The 22,278-nt window shown below is 39.2% G+C and overlaps 1 protein-coding gene across 2 annotated transcripts in view; it reads left to right on the forward strand.

Moving 5' to 3' along the window:
- The window catches only part of CUL2 (cullin 2), a 150,722-nt gene that overhangs the window by 109,075 nt on the left and 19,369 nt on the right, over window positions 1-22,278 (forward strand). For both annotated transcript variants that reach the window (XM_079769123.1, XM_079769122.1), the window contains exon 17: window positions 7,132-7,198. In XM_079769123.1, coding sequence (XP_079625249.1) covers window positions 7,132-7,198 — 67 coding nt within the window. The remainder of the gene's footprint in view (window positions 1-7,131; window positions 7,199-22,278) is intronic.

A 22,278-nucleotide genomic window follows, 5' to 3' on the forward strand; every position in this document is an offset into this window, starting at 1 on the left:
AAAGATAGACTTGCATATATATCACAGTTTTTTTTTGTTTGTTTTTTTTAGTGCATCTGATCTTCATCCTCTTTTGCCAGCGCAGACCTTTAGCCCCTCCCGACACTCTATCTGCTGAACCAAACCAACTAGGGCTGATAATGATTATTTAATGATATAGTTAAGCAAGGTCTTACAACTTTTGTCTTTTTTGCTTTTTCTTCACATGAGGATATGCTTTTTAAATTAATTTTTAGATAAAGATAGGGAGAGAGATTGAGAGAGAGAGAGGAAAAAAAATCTATATAAGAGAGAAACATTGATTGCTGCCTCCTATATATATATTATGACCAAGGATTGGACCCATAATTCAGGCATGTGCCCTGACCGAGAATTGAACCTGCTACTAACTGAGCACCACCAGCCAGGAAACAGCTTTTGTCTTTTTTTTTTTTTTAATTGTCTTAAGTTTTACATATGTCTCCTTTTTCCCGAATTGAACCCCCCCACTTTCCCAACCATTCCCACCCCTGGCAAGCCCCCACTGGGCTTTTCGTGTTGCTCTCTTTCTAACTCTTTGAGTTGTAGGATTAGTTAATTAATTACCATTGTTTCTTGTTTTTAGAGGTAGGCCTGTAGAGCTATGAACTTCCCTCTCAAAACTGCAATGGCAAAACACAACACACAGGGCACCAAACACAAATGTATTTATGATACCAATAACCCCAAATAAAGGTGACCACCAGAGAAATGAGAATTAGGGGAGAGAAAAGAGTGCAAAAATCATAATGAGATAAGGAAAAAATGTAAGAGAGAATAGAAAGAGAAGAAAAAAGAAGCGGGGAAAAGATATATATGGGGAGAAAACTCCAACAAACCAACAACTAATCCAAAAAATGGAAACAACAAACACTCAGAGAAGAATGCAAACAACAAACAACAACTAATCCAAAAAAAATGCAAACAACAAATTTTCAAACAACAAACACCCAAACAACAAATACCCAGATGATTCTGAAGAGGTAGAGCTTATTTCTAGAATGTAAGGTCAAGGAGTTGAATGAATGGGGAAATGGCCACAATTCAGTATAGAGGAGGGAGATAGAGAATGAGTGTATAAGAAGAAAAGTAATAAAATATTTTAAAAAGAAAGAAAAATGTATATATTAAAAAACGCTTTATAATAAAAGGCTAATATGCAAATTGTCCCCTCTACTGGGAGTTTTCCTGGGAATTTGATCAGTGGGCAGGGCCAGCCGGCCAACCTCCCACATCCCCTCCCCCACAGCTAACCTGGGCTCGATCAGCCTCTATTGGGACGGGCTGACTAGACCCCACCCATGTACAAATTTGTGCACTGGGCCTCTAGTATGTATATAAAAGTGAGAAAAATATATATATATATTAAAAAATTATTTTCCCTTTATTCTATCTATGTATTCATCTATTTTTGTAAAAGGGGAATAGAGAGTAGATAGGCCTGGGTTGGTGATTGAAACTAATTAAGCTATTAATAGAAAAAGAGAACAAGCGAGGAGAGAAAAAACAGAAGCAAAAAAAGAAAAAAAACTAACAAACAATCAAACAACAAGAAGATAGAAAGAAAGAAGAAAAAGGGGAGAAAAAGGAAAGAAAAAAGTTTGGGTAGAGATGAAAGAGTAGAGAGAAGTGTGCATGGACTTGTGGCCGGGGAGAGGAAATAATATATATGAGTAAGATCAATTTTTAACAGTGAATGAAAAGAAAGGATAGAGAAAAACTAAAGCAGGAATAGAGTAAGAGAAGCAGGGGAAAAGTGAGGAAGAGAGTGTTGGCATAAAAGAAAAATTGAGATAGAGTAAAATAATGCTAAAAGAAAAATGAAAAGAATGTAGAACACTGATCCAAAAATAAAATAAAATAAAAAATAAAATAAAACTTTAAAAAAGGAAAAATAATAGTAAATAATAAAAAATTAACAGTAAATAAAGTGAGAAAAGATTTTTAAAAATTTAGTTTCTTAAGTAAAAGATAAAAAATTAAAAAGTGAAGTAATGAAGTTCATTCACTTCAGCGGGGCTTCAGTGACCCATGAGGGCTCTTTTAAGACTCCCCTCTCTACTGTTCTGCCTCACTCGTTTGTTTCCTGTCAGGTAGTCAGCACAGTGTTGGAAGTTCCCTGCAGTCCACTGCTCCTGTGTCATAAGCCACAACCTTGTTTTCAAGAAGGTGGGATCTCTCTGTTCACTTTGTTTCTCTGCCTGCCTTCACTTGTATTCACACAATAGTCAATTTATGACACACCCCCTGGGTGGCGGTATTTCTGGATTAGTTTCCGGGACCAAATGGCCCCTTGACCCAGTGTTTAGACTCTTCTTTCCCTGCCACACTTAATACTGGGGTGGAGGGATGGACTGACCCAGAGCTGGTTTCCTGTTTGTCTCTCCTTATTCTGATACCCATTTTCCACAAAAACAACTTTCCCCTGCAGTCTCTCTGTGTGTTTTTAATTGGAAGATCCTATGTACTGGGCTTAGCAAGCAAAAGCAAGGAAGTCCAAAAGACAAAGCAACTGCACTGCCTCGTGTCTTTTTCCCTCCGGCACTGCACGGTCAGTATAGAACTTCAGGCTGCCTTTCTGGGCACAGTCTCCCATGGCATCTAGAGTTCCCCTCTGCCAGCAGTCCTGTGGACCCCCTTCCACATTTGAGGGCTGCACTGACCTCAAGGGCCGCGGATTTGGTGGGGTGCAGTCTCCCTCTGAGACTCTAGTCCCCGCTGTGTGTATTTCTCCATCCAGCCTGGATCCCAGATCTCACCTCTCTCCAGGCGATCTCTGACCTTTCCATCCACAGATTGCCTCACCAGCTGTGTTTAAATCACTAATTCTGGGTGGGTGTTATTTGATTTAGCTGTTCCTTCTATCTGCTCTATGAGAAGGCGTAGGACCCAACCACGTATTCGGCCACCACCTTGTCTCCCCTTGGACAAAATTTTTAAAGGCCCGTGGCCGGGGAGGCTGGAGTCTTGGTGTTCGTCAGTTTGCACCTGGTTCCTGGGCGTTGTGGCTGTAGGTCCCAGGAGGTCTCCCCAGTTGAAGGTAAGGCTGGGCTTCTGAACATAGCTGCTCTCACTTCAAGATGGCGCAGTATCTGCAGCAGACCCGGCCACTCCGGGAGCGATTTCAGTAGTAGTAGATGCTGCCCGGCCAGGGGAGCCTGGTCTGCTAGTCCCCAACAGTCCTGCGGAATATAGTTGTCCCTCACTCACAAATACAGACACTCCCTGCACATGCACTCTCTTTTCGCTCTCTCACTCACACACTATCTTGCAGCCTACCATCCCATTGGCCACCATCTTGCTTCTCAGCTTCTGTCTTTTAATGCCAAATAATTTTATAATATCCTCATTTAGAACTGAATCTTTTTGTTATGATTAGCTATTCAGATATTTAATTTAAGTATAGAGTAATGGGTGGGTTTTTTTTGCATATCGATATCATCAATAAAACTTTACTGATAGTACCAGTTGCTAGGAGTAAAAAGAGGTAAAACATGTGCCTTCAGGCTTTGAATATATACCCTTTGAATATATAAAGATACTTTTGCAGTTAAATAATTTGTAAAGGGCATTTTATCAGTTGTACCGGTTAATAATGCGGATTTTTTTCAATAGATGGAGTTATACGTATGTTGATATATATGTAATTTGATATGTATGCTATTTTTTTGTATTGACAGCAAGCTTCAAAACTTCATATGTCAAATTTGCTGAAGGTGTTAACATCATAGGTATTTTTACACTTAAAAATGTCGAATTTTTTGCCAAAAAAAGAGCATTTGCAGGAAGTTTTAATTCATTATTTGAAGAAAAGTGATGTTGAAAGTTATCGTATACTTCAGGAAGCTTACGGTGAACATGCTCCATCTCAAGATACTTGTGAATGCTGGTTTAAACGCTTTAAAAATGATGATTTCAATGTGAAAGACAACCAACATTCAGGTCAACCGAAAAAGTTTGAAGACCAACAGTTACAAGCATTATTGGATGAAGATGCGTGTCAAACTAAAAAACAACTTGCAGAAAGATTAAACGTTGCTCAGCAAACAATTTCCAATCGTTTATAAGCAAAGGGAAAGATTTTAAAGGAAGGAAAATAGGTGCCACATCAACTGAACAAAAGACAAATGGAAAACCGAAAAGTCATCAGTAAAATGTTGCTTCAATGGCACGAAAGAAAGTCTTTTTCGCATCGAATTACGACTGGCAATGAAAAGTGGATTTATTTTGATAATCCCAAACGCACAAAATCATGGGTTGATCCAGGTCAACCATCAACATCGACTGCAAGGCAAATCACTTTGGAAAGAAGACAATGCTCTGCGTTTGGTGGGATCAGGAAGGTGTGGTGTATTATGAGCTTGTAAAACCAGGTGAAACAGTTAATACTGATCGCTACTGACAACAAATAATCAATTTGAACCACGCTTTGATCGGGAAACGACCAGAATGTGCCAGAAGACACGGCAAAGTAATTTTGCTTCATGATAACGTACCATCACACACTTCAAAACCAGTTGAAGACACGTTTAAAGATCTTGCCTAGGAAGTATTAACCCACCTGCTGTATTCACTAGACCCGTGGTCGGCAAACTGCGGCTTGTGAACCACATGCAGCTCTTTGGCCCCTTGAGTGTGGCTCTTCCACAAAATACCACGGCCTGGGCGAGTCTGTTTTGAAGAAGTGGCGTTAGAAGAAGTTTAAATTTTAAAAATTTGGCTCTCAAAAGAAATTTCAATCGTTGTACTGTTGATATTTGGCTCTGTTGACTAATGAGTTTGCCGACCACTGCACTAGACACTTGCTCCTTCAGATTACCACTTGTTCCAATCTATGGCACACACACTTTCTGAGCAGCACTTCAAAACATATGAAGAAGTGGAAAATTGGGTCTCTGAATGGTTTGCCTCAAAACAAGAAAAGTTCTATTGGGACGGTATCCACAAATTACCTGAAAGATGGAGTAAATGTGTAGCTAGGCGATGGACATTAGTTTGAATAAAGCACTTTTGATGTTTCTCTTGAAATTATCGTGTGTTTTTTTTTATTACAAAATCCGCGTTATGAACTGGTACACCTGGTAAACTTTTCTCAGTTTCAGAAATGTTTTCATTTGCTTTTGTCCACTAATTCATTATAAGTGTTTAATAATCCTATATAATATAACCCTAATATGCAAATCGACCGAATGGCGGAACGACTGGTCGCTATGATGCACACTGACCACCAGGGGGCAGACGCTTAACGCAGGAGCTGCTGTCAGCCTGCAGGCCCCGACTGGTGGTGGCAGCGGGGAGCGGGTCCAGTATGTGGGCGACGCCAGGCCAGCCAAGGCAGGTGCCAGTGGGGGTCGCCCCGCAGATTGTCCCTGATCGCCAGCCAGGTCTAGGCATCCTACCCGTGCATGAATTTTGTGCACCATGCCTCTAGTTAAATTATAAGCTGTATAACAGTAATTTAATTTTATGAACACCCTTGGAGATTATTAATTGGTCAAAGCATACTTCTGGGATCCTTTTGTGACATATTTTTATTTTCTCTTTATCTACATTTGAACTAGGAAAAAAAATCTTAAATATTTCAGGTGCCAGTCATTTCCTATTCATCATGCAAAGTGTTTGATGGATTTGCTCATAGAGGAGAATGATGCACTCTTGAAGGGAAAACATGCTTAACAAGTTTTAGTTTCCTAGGAGTAAGCAAAGTTGGAATAAACTGCTGAAAGAATTTATTAATTTCCTTGGCTGAGAGTGATCAGTTTTGTTGTAAGGAGTGAGCATAGTGCAGCTGATAGGTCAAATGTTACTAATTGCTTTATTTAAACTTCCTTTTGAAAGTACAAATGGTAAAGTTTGATATACAAATAAAAGCTTTAGATATATTATATATGACACAATGACACATCATTCTAAAATGTCTGTCCACATTCTGGCCAGTGTGGCTCAGCTGGTTGAGTGTTGTCCAGAGTACTGAAAGGTTACTGATTTGATTCTCGGTCAGGGCACATGCCTGAGTAGTGGGCTTGATCCCTGGCAGTGGGTGTGCAAGAGGCAGCCAATTGATGTTTCTTTCTCTCCCTCTCCCTCTCTGTATTAAAATCAATTTAAAAAATCTTAATAAAAGTCTGTCCACAATCACAATTTGGAATTGTGACATTTCAATAAAGTTGACTTTTTATCTTTTTAATGTATCAGTTTTATTTTCTCAGTATATTTATGTAATAGCTCATTAAAAGGTAATAATTGAGTCCTGGCTGGGTCGCTCAGTTGGTTACAGTGTTGACCTGATATGCCAAGATTGCAGATTCAATCCCTGGTCAGAGCACATACAAGAATCAATCAATGAATGCATAAATAAGTGGAACAACAAATTGATGTTTTTTTCTCTCTTCCTCATTCCCTCCCTTCCTCTCTAAAGAATATAAAATAATAAATAAATAAAAGATATGAACTATGTTTTTTGGATTGGTGTCCTCCAATTGCACATTCAGTCCAACAAATGAATATTTTTAAAAGTTACAATAATAGGATGTTAAATTTAATTTTTTGTAATAATATCAACAAGAGAAGATACAAAGACAAGTACTCTGAAGCTTTGCTTGTATTAGTGTTCGACTGGATGTGGAAGTTAAATATTGGATGTCGCTTTATAGGTAACCATTGATATATTAACCTGTCCTTCAGCAAAGGTATATATACATTGGCAAATAGATTAGAAATAAAAGTATGACTTGTATTTTCATGTTGAAATTTATGATAGTGTGTTTGGTTCATAATTAATACTTATAAAGTCTGAATTGATAACTTTAAAAAATGATATTGAATCACTACGTTATTTCCGATTTTATTTAAAAAAGTCAAATTTGCAGGGCTGTATTTTAGTAGAAAGTATCCTGGACAAGGTTGTAAGTGAAAAGAGCTGGAGTAATTTTCATATGTTGTTTAGAGACTTGCACAGATGTGTTTTCTCTTGTGTAAAACAAGTAGATATATCTGATGGGGTATAATGTCTTTTTATAACACGAACTTTTTAAAAATTTTTTTCAGTGTAGTAATAGCCAAGTAAGTTGTTACAGTAGCGGAAAATAATTTGACTTTTTTAATTTTTTACAGTTTGAATTATTTTACAGCCAGCATTTCAGTGGAAGGAAACTTACATGGTTACATTACCTCTGCACAGGTAAGACAAACTTAATTATATCTAATTTAATGAAATTTATATGCTCTGATTATGGTAATAATTTAGAAAGAGATTTTCTGTAGCTTAATTGTAGATTGCTATTTTTTCCTCCTACTGATGGTTTTTAACCTTTTCTTCTCTACCTTCCTTTCTGGTTACCATTAAAGCAACTAATAATTAAATTCAAGTGCAGCACTTTTTTTTTTTTTAATTGATTTCAGAGAGGAAGGGAGAGGGAGAGATAGAAACATTAATGATGAAAGAGAATCATTGATAGGCTGCCTTCTGCACACCCCACATTGGGGATTGAGCCCATAACCTGGGCATGTGCCCTGACTGAATGGAACTTCGACCTCCTGATTCATAGGACAACGCTTAATACTGAGCCACACCAGCCGGGTTGGTGCAGCACTTTTTAATAGTATTTTATAGTTATGCTACTTATATTAATACTGTTTATGTTTTAAATTTTTTTATGGTTTACTACATTTCTGTAATGAACCACTTTTTATAGACATTAGTATTTTATTTAGAAACCCAGACTTGATGAATCAGATACTCCAGAAAAACCTGTCCTCCCTAAATATGCCAGACACAAACACACAACATTATATTAACCATTATATTAAATATCTTTATAGCATCATAAGGAGACACAACCATTTGATTTTTATTTGTGGCACTATTAGTGAATTTCAATAGTGAATGCTTTTCCCAGAAAGTCCAGGTTACTTTCCAGTAGTTTTCAGTTTTAGAAAAGTTTAATCAGAATCTAATAATTTCTTTTGCTGCTTTCTGAAACATTGGGGGCAGAGAGGGGGTGGTCACTGTTCAATTTTTATTTTTGTTACTTATTAACAGTAATAATTAATGATTTATTATTTTAAGTAGGGGTAATATCTCAATGATTGTACACTGTGTGAAATTGTTCTAAGTTACCTGAAGATGTTAGCCTAAGCAAACACTGACATTTTCTCTACTTATGCTTTGAAAAATGCAGTATTATCAACTTTTCCTTTGTGTAAGAAGGAAAGGGTGTATATGTTAATATGTCTTAGAAATGGTACAAGAAAAAAAAAGAAAAAAGAAGATGACACTGTACAAGAAAGTATCTCTTAGAAATAGTAGAAGAAAATCTGACCAGTCACCATAATCTTTATTAGGAAAGTCTTTCTGTTCATTCACCTAAGAATAATTTCATGTAAGTAATTTCTCTTAAGTGCCATTTATTTGACTAATTGACATTTAGAATATGATATCTTGTTATGTTAGTAATAATAGGTTATAGTAATTAATACATGGTAATACATATTTATCAAGGTTATCTTTATTAAACAACTAGGGCATTTTAATTTTTCAATAGTTTGTGAAATAGAGATTTTTTTTTTAATTAATTTTTATTGATTTTTTTACAGAGAGGGATAGAGAATTAGAAACATCAATGAGAGAGAAACACTGATCAGCTGCCTCTTGCACACTCCCTACTGGATATGTGCCCGCAACCAAGATACATGCCCTTGACCGGAATCGAACCTGGGACCCTTGAGTCCGCAGGCCGATGCTCTATCCACTGAGCCAAACCGGCCAGGGCTGAAATAGAGATGTTTATTGATATTTTTTAATAAGTGGTAATTTAGTCATTGGCCTTTAATTTTACATCTGTTGTGAATATTTTCTGTTCTCATTTAGTAACTATCATTGATTTTAAGGGAAAAAATGGTGTTTTAGATAATTAAAAAGCAACTATATCTTAATGTATTTAAATTTAATTTATTTTTAATTCTCCTTCATGTCTATCTTGGGGAATTTAAACTCTTGATTATTCTCATTACCTTAGCAATATCAAACTGTCTCCTAACATAATTTTAATGAGAGGTGCACTTTTTTTGTGTTAGGTAACTTGTTGTATACAGAAAGAAAGAAAAAACTATGTACATAGTTTTTTGTGTTTAGAATTTGGCCTGACAATGGTTATCAAGTAATTAACTATAGTACAATGTTTCGAATGTTGTAATGGAGAGACAACATTCCAGGGTGGTACATATCACACAGAATGATGGTAGCAAACACCTACTGGGTAGATAACATCTAAACTTGGTTTTCAACAATGAATATGACTTAGCCAGAATTGAGGCATAGAAGAGTATATTACCAACAAAGGTAAAAAAATTTTAAAATTAAGCAATCTATTGCCCTGGCTGTGTAGCTCAGTTGGTTGGAGCTTTGTTCCGATAGACCAAGGTTGTGGGTTTGATCTCTGGTCAGGACACATTCAGGAATCAACCAGTGAGTGCTTAGATAGGTGGAACAACAAATAAATGTTTTTCTTTCCCTTCTTCTCTCTCTCTAAAACCAACAATTTTTAAAAAAGCAGTCTACAGCAGTAATTTTCAATCTTGTTTATATTATGGCACACAGAAGCTAATTTAAAATTCTGCAGTACACGAAAAATATATTTTTAGCCAGTCAGATAAAAAAATAGGTATAATTTTGATTCATTTGCTCTGGATGGCTATTGTGTTGGCTGTTGTGATTTTTTTTTCCCATTTGACAATCTAATGGAAAAGCGGTTCATGCCCATGACTAAAAAATCAGCTATTGCATGTTTTAAAAACATGTGCATAGTGACATCAGAGGAATGGCAGTGTGAGACGGACCCTTATTCTTTCCCCCTGAAATTTCAACAAGTTAACCAACTATAACTCAACAAAGAAATCCCTGCTCAACACAGCCGCATGCCTGAGAGACCTATGCATTGAAACATCTAAAGGAGGACAACCAGGAATAAATGGGGGGATAAGAAGGAAAGTGCAGATGGCATGCAGGTGCAGCTCTGCAGCTGGGAACTGGCAACTGGGCCAGCCGGGAGAGGGGAGAAAGCCAGTGGTAGCAGGCACTTCCTTCAGCCTGGAGGAACAGAGAGCTCTAGGGGTGGAGGAGGGGGACAGTCTAGCAGGGCGAGTGGTGAGAGAGCGGACAGTGTCTGAGTCAGCATATGCCTGACAAAGCACGGGTTCTGCCTTGCAGCTTTCAACTGTCAGGCCTGGCGTGGTATTTCAGACAAAGAAATGGAACCACAGAACCCTTTGGCCACTTGGACTCCCACAACTCGCCACCCATTGTCATTGAAGTTGGGTTCAGGAGCATATTATCTGTAAATCAAGAGCTGTTGCAGTAGAACCACTATTTCCATTTGACTGATCCCCAGGAGGGACCTTGGGGTGGAACCCCTCAGAGGTCAAAAGTTGCCATTATGGCGAGAGCAAAACAAACTCCACCCCCAAGGAGCACGACTGTACTGTCTTATGGAAGCCAGAGAGGTTCAAGACAGGGAGATTACAGAGGTAAAAAAAAAATCTTGTGAATCAGTGCTACCCACTGGAAAATAGTAGAAAGACCTCTTCAGAGATAAATGCAGAGGCAAAGGAGGACAGCAAATAACATGGGTAAGCACAGTAATGAGGATGACCGGAAAGAAAAATGAAAAATCACCAGAAAGCAAGCTGGAACACATGGAAATATGTGATATAAATGACATTTCAAGATTGCATTTCTGAAACTACTCAAAGATATGTGAGAAAATACAGATAGGCAATACAGTGGACTCAGAAAACGAATGAACCAAATGGGTACAGAAGAAATTGAAACTTGAAAGAAGAACAAATCAGAAATCCTAGGAATGAAATGTGAAATTAAGGATATTAAGAGTGAACTACTGGCCTGACCTGTGTGTTTCAGTGGTTGAGTATTGACCTATGAACCAGGAGGTCACGGTTAGATTCCCAGATGAGGCACATGCCCCCAGTCCTCTGTGTGGGTGGTACAAGAGGCAGCTGATTGTCTCTCTCTCTCACTTCCTCTCTCTTTCTCTCTCTCTCTCTCTCTCTCTCTCTCTCTCTCTCTCTCCCCCCTACATAATAATAGACAAATATGCAAATTGACCATACCCTCGACACACCCACAACCCATGCCCACAAGCCACACCCACCATCCAATCAGAGCGAGTATGCAAATTAACCCAACCAAGATGGCTACAGCCACAGATAGCAAGGTTTCCTAGGTAACAGAGGAAGCCAAGCTTTCTGCCTGCCCTTGCCAGGCCTAAGTTTCAATTATAGAAGGTAAACAAATTCAAACAGAAATGGCGGCAGAATGGAGCTTGAGAGAGCAGGCCAGGGTTGTCCCCGGCAACAGGGGAAGCAAAGCTTTCCGCACACCCTGGCCGGGCTCACCACTTAAGGCTACAAAGTTTCAATTATAACCCCAACAGAAATGGCTGCCGGCTGCGGAGGGAGCCCCAGGCTTGGCTCTGCTCCAGGCTACAAAGTTTCAATTGTAGAAGGAGAATAAATTCTAGATACCAGGGCCTCCGCTTGGGTCGCCAGGGGGCATGGCCGACCTGAAAACCACCACAGTCCCCTCGCTCAGGCTGCCCCATGCCCCAAGGGAACCCCACCCTGATCAGGGACACCCTACAGGGCAAACCAGCTGGCCCCCACCCCTGTACCAGGCCTCTATCCTATCTAATAAAAGAGTAATCTGCAGATTGATCATAACTGCAACACACAATATAGCTGTCCCCGTGTGGACACAATATGGCCACCACAAGATGGCCAGCAGGAGAGGGCATTTGGGAGGAACCCAGCCTGCAAGGGAGGGCAGTTGAGAAGGACCAGGCTTGCAAGGGAGGGCAGTTGAGAGGGACCAGGCTTGCAAGGGAGGGCAGTTGGAGGTGATCAACCCTGCAGGAGAGGGCAGTTAGGGGTGATCAGGCCGGCAGAGGAGGGAAGTTGGGGGCAAACAGGCTGGCAGAGGAGTGGTTAGGGGGTGATCAGGCTGGCAGGCAGAAGCGGTTAGGGGCAATCAGGAAGGCAAGCAGGCAGGCAAGCAATTGGGAGCCAGCAGTCCTGGATTGTGAGAGGGCAGTCGGACATCCCTCGAGGGGTCCCAGATTGGAGACGGTACAGGCTGGGCTGAGGGACAACCCCCCTCCATGCCCGAATTTCATGCACCGGGCCTCTAGTGTGTGTGTGTATATATATATATACACACACACACACACACATATATACATATATACATATATATGTGTGTGTAAATGTATATGTGAACTTTGAGCATAGAAAACAGAGACAACCAGATGGAGGAAAGAATGAGTGATATCGAAGATGGGAATCTAGAAATGACACAGAAGGAAGAAGAGAGAGACCTCAGTATAAAGAAAAATAAAAGAACTCTACAAGAACTATCTGACTCCATTGGAAAAAGCAATATTAGAATTAGAGACTGCAGAAGAGAAGGAGAAGGAGAGGGACCATGGAATGGAGAGTCTATTCGAACAAATTGTGGATGAGAACTTCCCAAACATATGGAAAGAATGATACACAACACCTAGTTACCTCGATCCAAAGAAGCCCTCTCCAAGGCACTTGGTATTAAAGCTGTGAAAAATTAACGACAAAGAAAAATTCTCAAAGCAGCCAAAGAAAAGAAGGAAGTGACCATTAGAATTTCATCCAACTTCTCAGCAGTATCTCTACAAGCCAGAAGCGAGTGGAACCAAATATTCAAACATCTGAAAGAGAGACATTACTAGCCACGAATACTATATACAGCAAAATTATTCACTAAATATGAAGGAGAAATAAAAATGCTCCCAGACATACAGGAGCTGAAGGAGATTATCACCAGAAAACCTCCATTGCAGGAAATACACAAGGGAGTTTTTCTACCAGAAACAAAGAACATAAGGTCACTATGAGTAAAATCATAAAAAAACTTACAGCATAAGCAGGGATAATTTGCAACAACAAAAACATAAAAGGGGAGGGGCTAAAGGTCTGTGCTGGCAAAAGAGGATGAAGATCAGATGCACTCAAAAGAAAAAAAAAACTATGGTATATATGTAAGTCTATCTTTTATAAACCTAATGGTAACCACACACACAAATTCCCAAACCAGGACACATAGCTTAAAGAGGAAACAGAGGAAAGAAGTATGGAATACCACCAAACAAAAACAACAGACAGAAACACAAAGGAAAAGAAGCAATGGAACCCCAGAGCTACCAGAAAACAAAAGATAAAATGGCTATAAGAAATGCTCATACATCAATAATTATCCTAAATGTAAATGGTCGAGTTCACCAATAAAGAGGCACTGAATAGCAGAGTGGATCAAAGAAACAAAACCCAACCATATGCTGCCTGCATGAGACACATCTAAGCTGCAACGACAAAAGTAGATTCAAAGTAAAAGGTTGGAAAATAATTCTCTAAGCAAACACAGAATAGTAGGTGAAGCTATACTTTTATCTGACAAAATATATTTAAAGATGACAAAGATGGACACTTTATAATGATACAGGTTATACTACCAAGAAAACATAACACTTCTTAATATATATGCACCCGAAATATATAAAACTACTACTCACAGAAGGGAAAAACAAATCCAAACACAATTATAGTTGGGGACCTTAATACTCCATTTACAGCTCTAGTCAGATCAACCAAACAGAAAATCAATAAAGGGATATTGGCCTTAAATGAAACACTAGACCAAATGAACATAATTGACATTTGCAGAACCTTTCATCCCAGTACATCAAGTTGTAAGTTCTTCTGCGGTGCTCATGGAACATTCTCAAGGATAGACCATATGTTGGGTCACAAAACTAGCATCAACAAATTTAAGAGGATTGAAATTATACCAAGCATATTCTCCAACCACAATTCCTTGAAATTTGCAACCAACTGCAAAAAAGAAGTAGAGAAATCCACAAATACATGGAGAGTAAACAAAATACTGCTAAAAATGACTGGGTCAAAATAGAAATAATACATGAGATTAAGCCTGGCCAATGTGGTTCAGTGGTTGAGCGTCAGCCTATGAACCAGGAGTCCACTGTTCAATTCTTGGTCAGGGCACATGCCTGGGTTACAGGCTCAATCCTCAGTGTGGGGTGTGCAGTAGGCATCCAATCGATTGTTCTCCCTCCCTTCCTTCCTCTATCCCCCCTCCTTCTTTTCTCCTCCTCTCTTTCTATCCCTTCCTCTCTGAAATAGATTATATATATATATATATATATTAAAAAAATTTTAAAACATGAGATCTGAAGATATCTAGAAGCAAATGAGAATGACAATACAACATATCAAAACTTCTGGGATGCAGCAAAAGCAGTAATAAGAGGGAAGTTTATATCATTCCAGGCCTATCAAGAAATAAGAGATATCCCAAGTAAACAACCCAACATTACATCTTAAAAAACTAGAAAAAGAACAAAAGCAACCCAAAGTCAGCAGAAGAAATGAAATAAAAATTAGAGCAGAACTAAAAGAGAGAACAAAAAGACTATACAAAAAAATTAATAAAACAAAGAGCTGATTCTTTGAAAAGATTAATAAAATTGACAATCCTCTGACTAGACTCATTAAGGAAAAAAGGGAAAAGTCCCATATAAACAAAATCAGAAATGAGAGAGGAGAAGTCACTATAGTCTTCATAGATATACTAGTACAGAGGATTATACTAGAATATTATGAAAGGCTATATGCCTCCAAATTCCATAATCTAGAATAAATGGATAAGTTCCTAAGAAATATATAACCATCCTAGACTAAATCATGAAGAATTGGAAAACTAAATAGATCGATGTGAGGAAATGTCAAAAACCTCCCCAAAATAAAAGTCCAGGACCAGATGGCTTCACCAGTGAATTCTACCAAACAGTCAAAGATTTATAATCTATTCTTCACAAAGTCTTACCAAAAATATTGAACAAGAGGCAATACTTATTTTTTTAATCTTTATTGTTCAGATTATTTCAGATGGCCCTCTTTTTCCCCCCATAGCTCCCCTCCACCCAGTTCCCATTCCACCCCAGGCCTGCACCCCCCACAACATATTCCCCCCGAGAATTGTCAGTCCGCTCCATTTCCATGCCCTGATTCTATTACATTCACCAGTTTGTTCTGTTCATCAGATTTTTTATTCATTTGATTTTTAGGTTCACTTGTTGATATGTATTTGTTGTCACTTCGTTGTTCATAATTTTTTATCTTTACCTTTTTCTTCTTCTTCCTCTTCTTAAAGAATACCCTTCAGCATTTCAAATAATACTGGTTTGGTGGTGATGAACTCCTTTAGCTTTTTCTTATCTGTGAAGCTCTTTATCTGACCTTCAGTTCTAAATGATAGCTTTGCTGGGTAGAGTAATCTTGGTTGTAGGTTCTTGCTATTCATCACTTTGAATATTTCTTGCCACTCCCGTCTGGCCTGCATAGTTTCTGTTGAGAAATCAGCTGAAAATCGTCTGGGTACTCCCTTGTAAGTAACTAACTGTTTTTCTCTTGCTGCTTTTAAGATTCTCTCTGTCTTTTGCTCTTGGCATTTTAATTATGATGTGTCTTGGTGTGGTCCTCTTTGGATTCCTCTTGTTTGGGGTTCTCTGCACTTCTTGGACTTGTAAGTCTATTTCTTTCACCAGATAGGGGATGTTTTCTGTCATTATTTCTTCAACTATGTTTTCAATATCTTGCTCTCTCTCTCATTCTGGCACCCCCATAATTTGGATGTTGGTATGCTTGAAGTTGTCCCAGAGGCTCCTTACACTATCTTCATATTTTTGGATTCTTTTTTCTTTTTGCTCTTCTAGTTGGGTGTTTTTTGCCTCCTTGTATTTCAAATCATTGACTTGATTCTTGGGATCCTTTGGTCTACTGTAGAATCTCTGTATTTATTCTTTATTTCAGTCATTGTATGCTTTATTTCTGACTGGTCCTCTTTCTTTCTTTTCTTTTCTTTTCTTTTCTTTTCTTTTCTTTTCTTTTCTTTTCTTTTCTTTTCTTTTCTTTTCTTTTCTTTTCTTTTCTTTTCTTTTCTTTTCTTTTCTTTTCTTTTCTTTTCTTTTCTTTTCTTTTCTTTTCTTTTCTTTTCTTTTCTTTTCTTTTCTTTTCTTTTCTTTTCTTTTCTTTTCTTTTCTTTTCTTTTCTTTTCTTTTCTTTCTTTCTTTCCTCCCTCCCTCCCTCCCTCCCTTCCTTCCTTCCTTTCTTTTCTTTCTTTCTTTTTTTGTATTCTCACTAAGACCCTTGAAGGTCTCACTCACGAAGTTCCTTGGAGGTTTCTAGAAGGCTCTTGAGTAACCTTATAACCGTGGTTTTGAACTCTATATCCAGTAGTTTGCTTTCCTCCATTTCTTTCATTTGTGATATGTTTCTTTGTCTCTGCATTTTGGCTGCTACCCTCTGTTTGTTTCTATGTACTGGGTAGCTGCTAAGTCTCCTTGAGTTGATAGAGTGGCCTTGTGTGGTAGCTGTCCTATAGGGCCCAGTGGCCCAGCCTCCTCAATCACCTGAGGTGGACACTCTTGGTGCACCCCTTAGTGGGCTGTGTGCACAGTCTTGTTGTAGTTGAACCTTGATTGCTGTTGGTATCACTGGGAGGAATTGACCTCCAGGCAAGTTGGCTGTGAGGACCAGCTGTGTCTACAATGGAAGAGCTGCTATGTAGGAAACACCCTTATGGGGGCAGGACTTGCTTCAGTGGGGCTTTGGTGCTCACTGAGTCTGCCCCTTGAATGTGTTACTTATGGATGTGAAGAGTTGTAATCTGGTATGGTCTCTCACTGACCACTGGGTACACTGGCTCTTGGATCTCCAAGGAGGTGCAAAGTCAGCCACTGACTGGGGCCTACCAGCAGCAGCTATAGAGAGAGCTGCAGATTCCTCCTCTTTGTATTGGGTTTGGAAGTGCCCAGATGAGGCCCAGCTGTGGAGCAAGGCAGGCTGGTGCTGGTGCTGGGCCTTGGGCCTTTTATTGATAGCTTTGGGGCTCCCTGACCCAGCTGCAGATTGTCTGACAGGTTTTTAGCCTGAGAAAGGACAGACCATTCATATGCAAAAGCCACTGCGCACAGCTCAGGTGGGGTTGTAAATTGGGTAGGGTGGGGTCTCAGGGAATCTCTAGGGCGGAGCAAACAGCAATGGCTGCCAGTCAGCCCTGCACTGGGGAAGTCCCAGCACAGGAACTATGACCATTGCGAGCACCTCCATCTGGAAGAAAGCCGCCCTGGCGTTCCTGTCCCGATACCAGACAGTCCAGTTTCTCCCCATAAGTGTCTGGGTCCCCCAGAGTCTCACCCGGCACTGGAGCTCAGAGCAAGCGGGAGCTTGTATCTCCCTCCTGATTAAAAAAGCAGCGCACCCGGGTGCCAGCCCATTCCGTGCCTCCACACCTCCTACCAGTCTGAATGCGCTTTCTTCTTACCTCTCTAGTTGTAGTTCTTCGACTCAGCCAGCTTTCCCACGGTTCTGGATGATAGTTGTTATGTATTTTAGTTGTAATTTTGATGTGGTTGTGGGAGGCAGCAAGTACAGGTGTTTGTCTATGCTACCATCTTGGTTCTTTCCTGAAGGCAATACTTCTTAACACATTCTATGAGGCCAATATAACCCTGATACCAAAACATGGCAAAGATAACACAAAGAAAGAAAACTGCTGACCAAAATCTCTGATGAATACAGATGCAAAAATCCTAAACAAAATACTAGCAAATCCAATACAACTGTACATTCAAAAAATAATATATCACGGTCAAGTGAGGTTCATTCCAGGGGCACAAGGTTGGTTCAACATATGCAAATCAATAACTGTTATACACCACATTAACAAAAGAAGGTATAAAAATCATATGATCTTATCAATAGATGCAGAAAAAAGCATTTGATAAAATACAGCATTCATTTATGAAAGCTTTTTCTCTATGATCAACAAGAGAAGGATGTCCGTTCTCACCACTCTTATTCAAGATAGTGTTGAAAGTCCTAGCCAAAGCCATAAGGCTAGAGAAGGAAATAAAAGGCCTCCAAATAGGGAAAGGAAGAAGTAAAACTATCATGATGACATGATTTTGTATATAGAAAACCCTCAAGACTCCACCAAAAAACTATTAGAAACAATAAAACAAATGTAGCCAAGTTGCAGGATACAAAAACAATGTGCAAAAATCCATTGCTTTTCTGTCTGCTAACAACAAAACTTCAGAAAAAGAAATGAGGGGGAAAAAAACCCCAATTCCTTTTGCAATTGCAACCAAAAGAATAAAATACCTAGGGAAAACTTAAAGAACGTGAAAGACCTATATACTGAAAACTACAAAGCATTATTAAAAGACACAACAAAATGGAAAAATATACCATGTTCATGGATTGCAAGAATCAACATAATTAAAATGTCCGTATTACCCAAAGCAATATACAGATTTAACGTAATCCCCATCATAATCCCAATGTCATTTTTTAATGTAAAAGAAGAAATCATCAGATCTGTATGGAACCACAAAAGACCCATGTTGCCAAGGCAATCCTGAGAAAAAAGAATGAAGCTGGAGGTATCATGCTACCTGACTTCAAATTATACTACAGAGCTATGATAATCAAAACAGCATGGTATTGGTAGAGAAACAGACACACAGATCAATGACATTGAATTGACAGCCCACGTATAAAACTACATGTAGATGGACAGATAATTTTCGACAAACTGCAATGAGATACCACCTCATTAGAGTGGCCATTATCAACAATACAAGCAATAACGAGTGTTGGAGAGGTTGTGGAAAAAAGGGAACCCTCTTCCACTGCTGGTGGGAATGTAGACTGGTACAACTACTATGGAAAGCAGTCTGGTGATTCCTAAAAAAGTTAAAAATAGAGCTACCATATGACCCAGCAATCCCTCTCCTGGGCATATACCTGAAAACGTTAAAATTATGCATTCACAAAGATATATGCAGAATATATTCACGGTGGCCAAGACATGGAAACAACCGAAGTGTCTTGTGATAGAGGACTGTTTAAATAAGATGTGGTACTTATACACAGTGGAATACGATTCAGCCATAAGAAAGTATGAAATAACACCAGTTGAAACAATATGTATGGACCTTGAGCACATTATACTAAGTGAAATAAGTCAGTCAGAAATAGCTAATAACTATATGATTTCACTCATTTGTGGATTCACTAAACTTGTGAACACAAACAGCAGTGTGGTGGTTGCCAGAGGGAAGTGGATGAAGGAGAAGGGGTCTTAATATATGGTGACAGGAGAAGATTTGACTTTGCGTAGTGAGCCTATGATGCAATATACATGTCTTGTAATATAGAAGCTCACACCTGAAATCTATATGTTTATTTGACTGATGTCACCCTAATAAATTTAATTAAAAAATAATTTTTGCCACTCAGCAGTGTGCCTGTTGCAGCACACCTATTGAAAACTTCTGATCTACAATATCTGACGTGACACTTACTTAATGAGAGAAAGATGAAAATTCCATTGGATTTATTACTAGGACATTGAATAGAATTATACTGGCAAACAACTTGATGAAGGGATACAAATACAGGACCTGGAAACTGTTACACTGTCTGGATATAAGTATCATTTGTGGCAGAGCAAGAAGTTGCTGGAATCCTAGGTCAGTTGCTGAGATATAAGTTGAAAAAAGGGAGATAACATTTCATTGGACAATACATAGACACTTTGATGTCTGTTATTCATGTAATAAAAAATTACTAATTGCATTTGGTTTTTGTGTCTTCCCTCTTAGTTACTAAACTCAAGGTATTTGCCACTTGGGATGCTCTATTCAAGAATGAGATGTTTTTGTTGCAAGGTAGTTTGATTTATTTGCAGCAAGTAATGGAGGATGGAATTTATATCCAAAGCTCTACCTCTTGGAAGGGAGGTTCAGTCATTGCTTATATACACTATTTGATCAATTACATGTTAATTTCTTATTTGCAGTTAGCTACTGTCGTCCAGTTGTGTTCACCTCAAGTTCATTCTGTTTACAGCTGGTTTACAAAATACTGGGCTATAGTCTAACATTTAGTAAGAACATTTAGAACTACCCAGACCTTGAGACCCTTGTCCCATTTTAACAATTCCCTTGAGATTTTTCACTCCTCATTCTTGCGGGAATAGGCATGAAGGACATACTTGTGTAACTGCTTCCTGCTGAACATGGCAAATTCTCTGGCTGCCTGACTTATGAAAGTCATGGAGTCCCCTAGGTTCTGGGATTCCTGAGAACAAGAGGGCATAATAATCATCACTTCTTTTGAAGAGCAGCTTGAAGGTCAGACAGGTTCACAGGAGTACTGTGGATCTGGATCCTTGTTCTCACTGGGTGGTAGAGCTTGCTTCAGTCCAGAGTGATCTATCCAGCAAGAATGAGTTGTTAGTAACACAAAATGAGGACCTGTCCATATTGGGTTCAGTTGATCTTGCAGGGATTCTGATTTCCATGTTTGTAAATATACCTGGTTCCCTGTATCATATGGGTGTACCTTAGTATCTGTTTGTGTGGGCAAAATCAGGTTAGCATATTTATTTAAGTTTTAAGTTACCTTTCCTAATGGATAACATGTTTAAAGGCCTGTTTTAGAAATGGGTCTTGGCACCCTAAAATTTTAGAGGAGCCCATTAAGGCCTACCATACGTAAGTTCAAAAGTAGTCAATTTAAGTATTCCTTTCGGTGCTGCTCTGGTCTGCGTTAGGACAGTTGGTAATTAAGCCAGGTCTCGGTACATTTTGGCTAGGGTCTTTTTGAGCAGTTGATTGCATTCCGTTTTAACTGAAGACTAGTCTCCATGGAGAATGTAAGAGCCACCTAAGTTGAAGAGCCATGCTACGGCCACTGTAAAAGCCAGCCCACTGTCACTGAAAGTTCCAGGGGAGCCCTAACGTAGGTATTATTTTCTTAAGCAGACCTTTACTGCTTCATTGTTCCTTTCACTTCATCATGGGAATGATCTATCCACCCATGAAAGGTATTTACTAACACTAATAAGTATTTGAATCTTCCAGGACCAAGGAACATTACGTAATGTCCACCTTCCAGTATTTCCCAGGCAACATTCCCAGGCCTGGACTGCCTTACTTAAAGTGGTTCCAGAGGTCTGATGTATGCATTGTACACAGCTAGCCATAACCCTATTAATGATTCTTTTCATGCCCAGGATCACTATTACCTGAACTAACTGTTCATATAGTGCTTCCTTCCCAGGGGTTCTTTTACTATGTTCCAAGGTAGCCCTTGAGGAACGAGGGATCCAGAGCCTACAGAATCCTGTCATTCCAAGAAAACATCTCAGTTGACCTTTTTCTGGCATACTTTGTGTCCCTTTTCTGCTGGATGGTTTAAGTTCAGAATAGTGTTTCTCTCTGAAGTTTCTTTATCAGACCTGTGGTAGTCAGAATGTCATCTACATATTGTCGTAGAGTCCTATTTTTTATCTTTTACAAGAGCCTCTCCAAAGAGGGCTGGGGAGTTTTTGAAACCTTGTGGTAACACAATCCAGCAGTGCTGGGACTTTGATGGGTGTCAGGATCTTACTGTTCAAATGCAAAAAATCTTCTGGGAGTCATGGTCCAGAGAATGCAAAAGAAAGCATCCTTTAAATCTAGAACTGTATAGTATTTGCTAGGTCCTGGGGGATTGGCCAACAGGGTAGAGGGGTTAGGAACAGTGGTAGGGTGTATATACTTCATTCATGGTCTTAAGCCTTATATAAATCTATATTCTCCTGGGTCTGATTTCTTAAGGGGAAGGAAGGGGGTGTTACAGGGTGACTGACAAGGCTGAATGAATCCCTATTCTAGAAGTGCTTTTAGGATAGGGGCAATTCCTATTTTTGCCTCCGGTTTCAAGGGGTATTGTTTAATGCAGGGCCAGTGGTGTGTTGTTTGATTACTACTTTAAAAGGTAGGGCATTCTTTGCCCTTCGAATTCTCCTTGTGCTTAAACATCCGGATTAATCTGGTCAAGAATCTCTGTGGGTATAGGTCTTTGGCCTTTTGAGACCCAATGGAGTAGGACCATGAAATCTATTCCTTTACCTTTTGGAATCAGGTGCTTTAACTTTATCTTGATTAAGTGTATGGTAGCCCCCAATTTACTTAGTAGATTCCTTCCTAAGAGGGGAACTGGACACTCACCTACATAGAGAAAAGAGTGGGATCCTATTTCACATGTCAGAGACTCAAAGAATTTCTTTGTGTCTGGGTT

This window comes from Cnephaeus nilssonii (genome assembly GCF_951640355.1).
Source record: "Cnephaeus nilssonii genome assembly, chromosome: 4".
Classification (NCBI taxonomy): Eukaryota; Metazoa; Chordata; class Mammalia; order Chiroptera; family Vespertilionidae; genus Cnephaeus; species Cnephaeus nilssonii.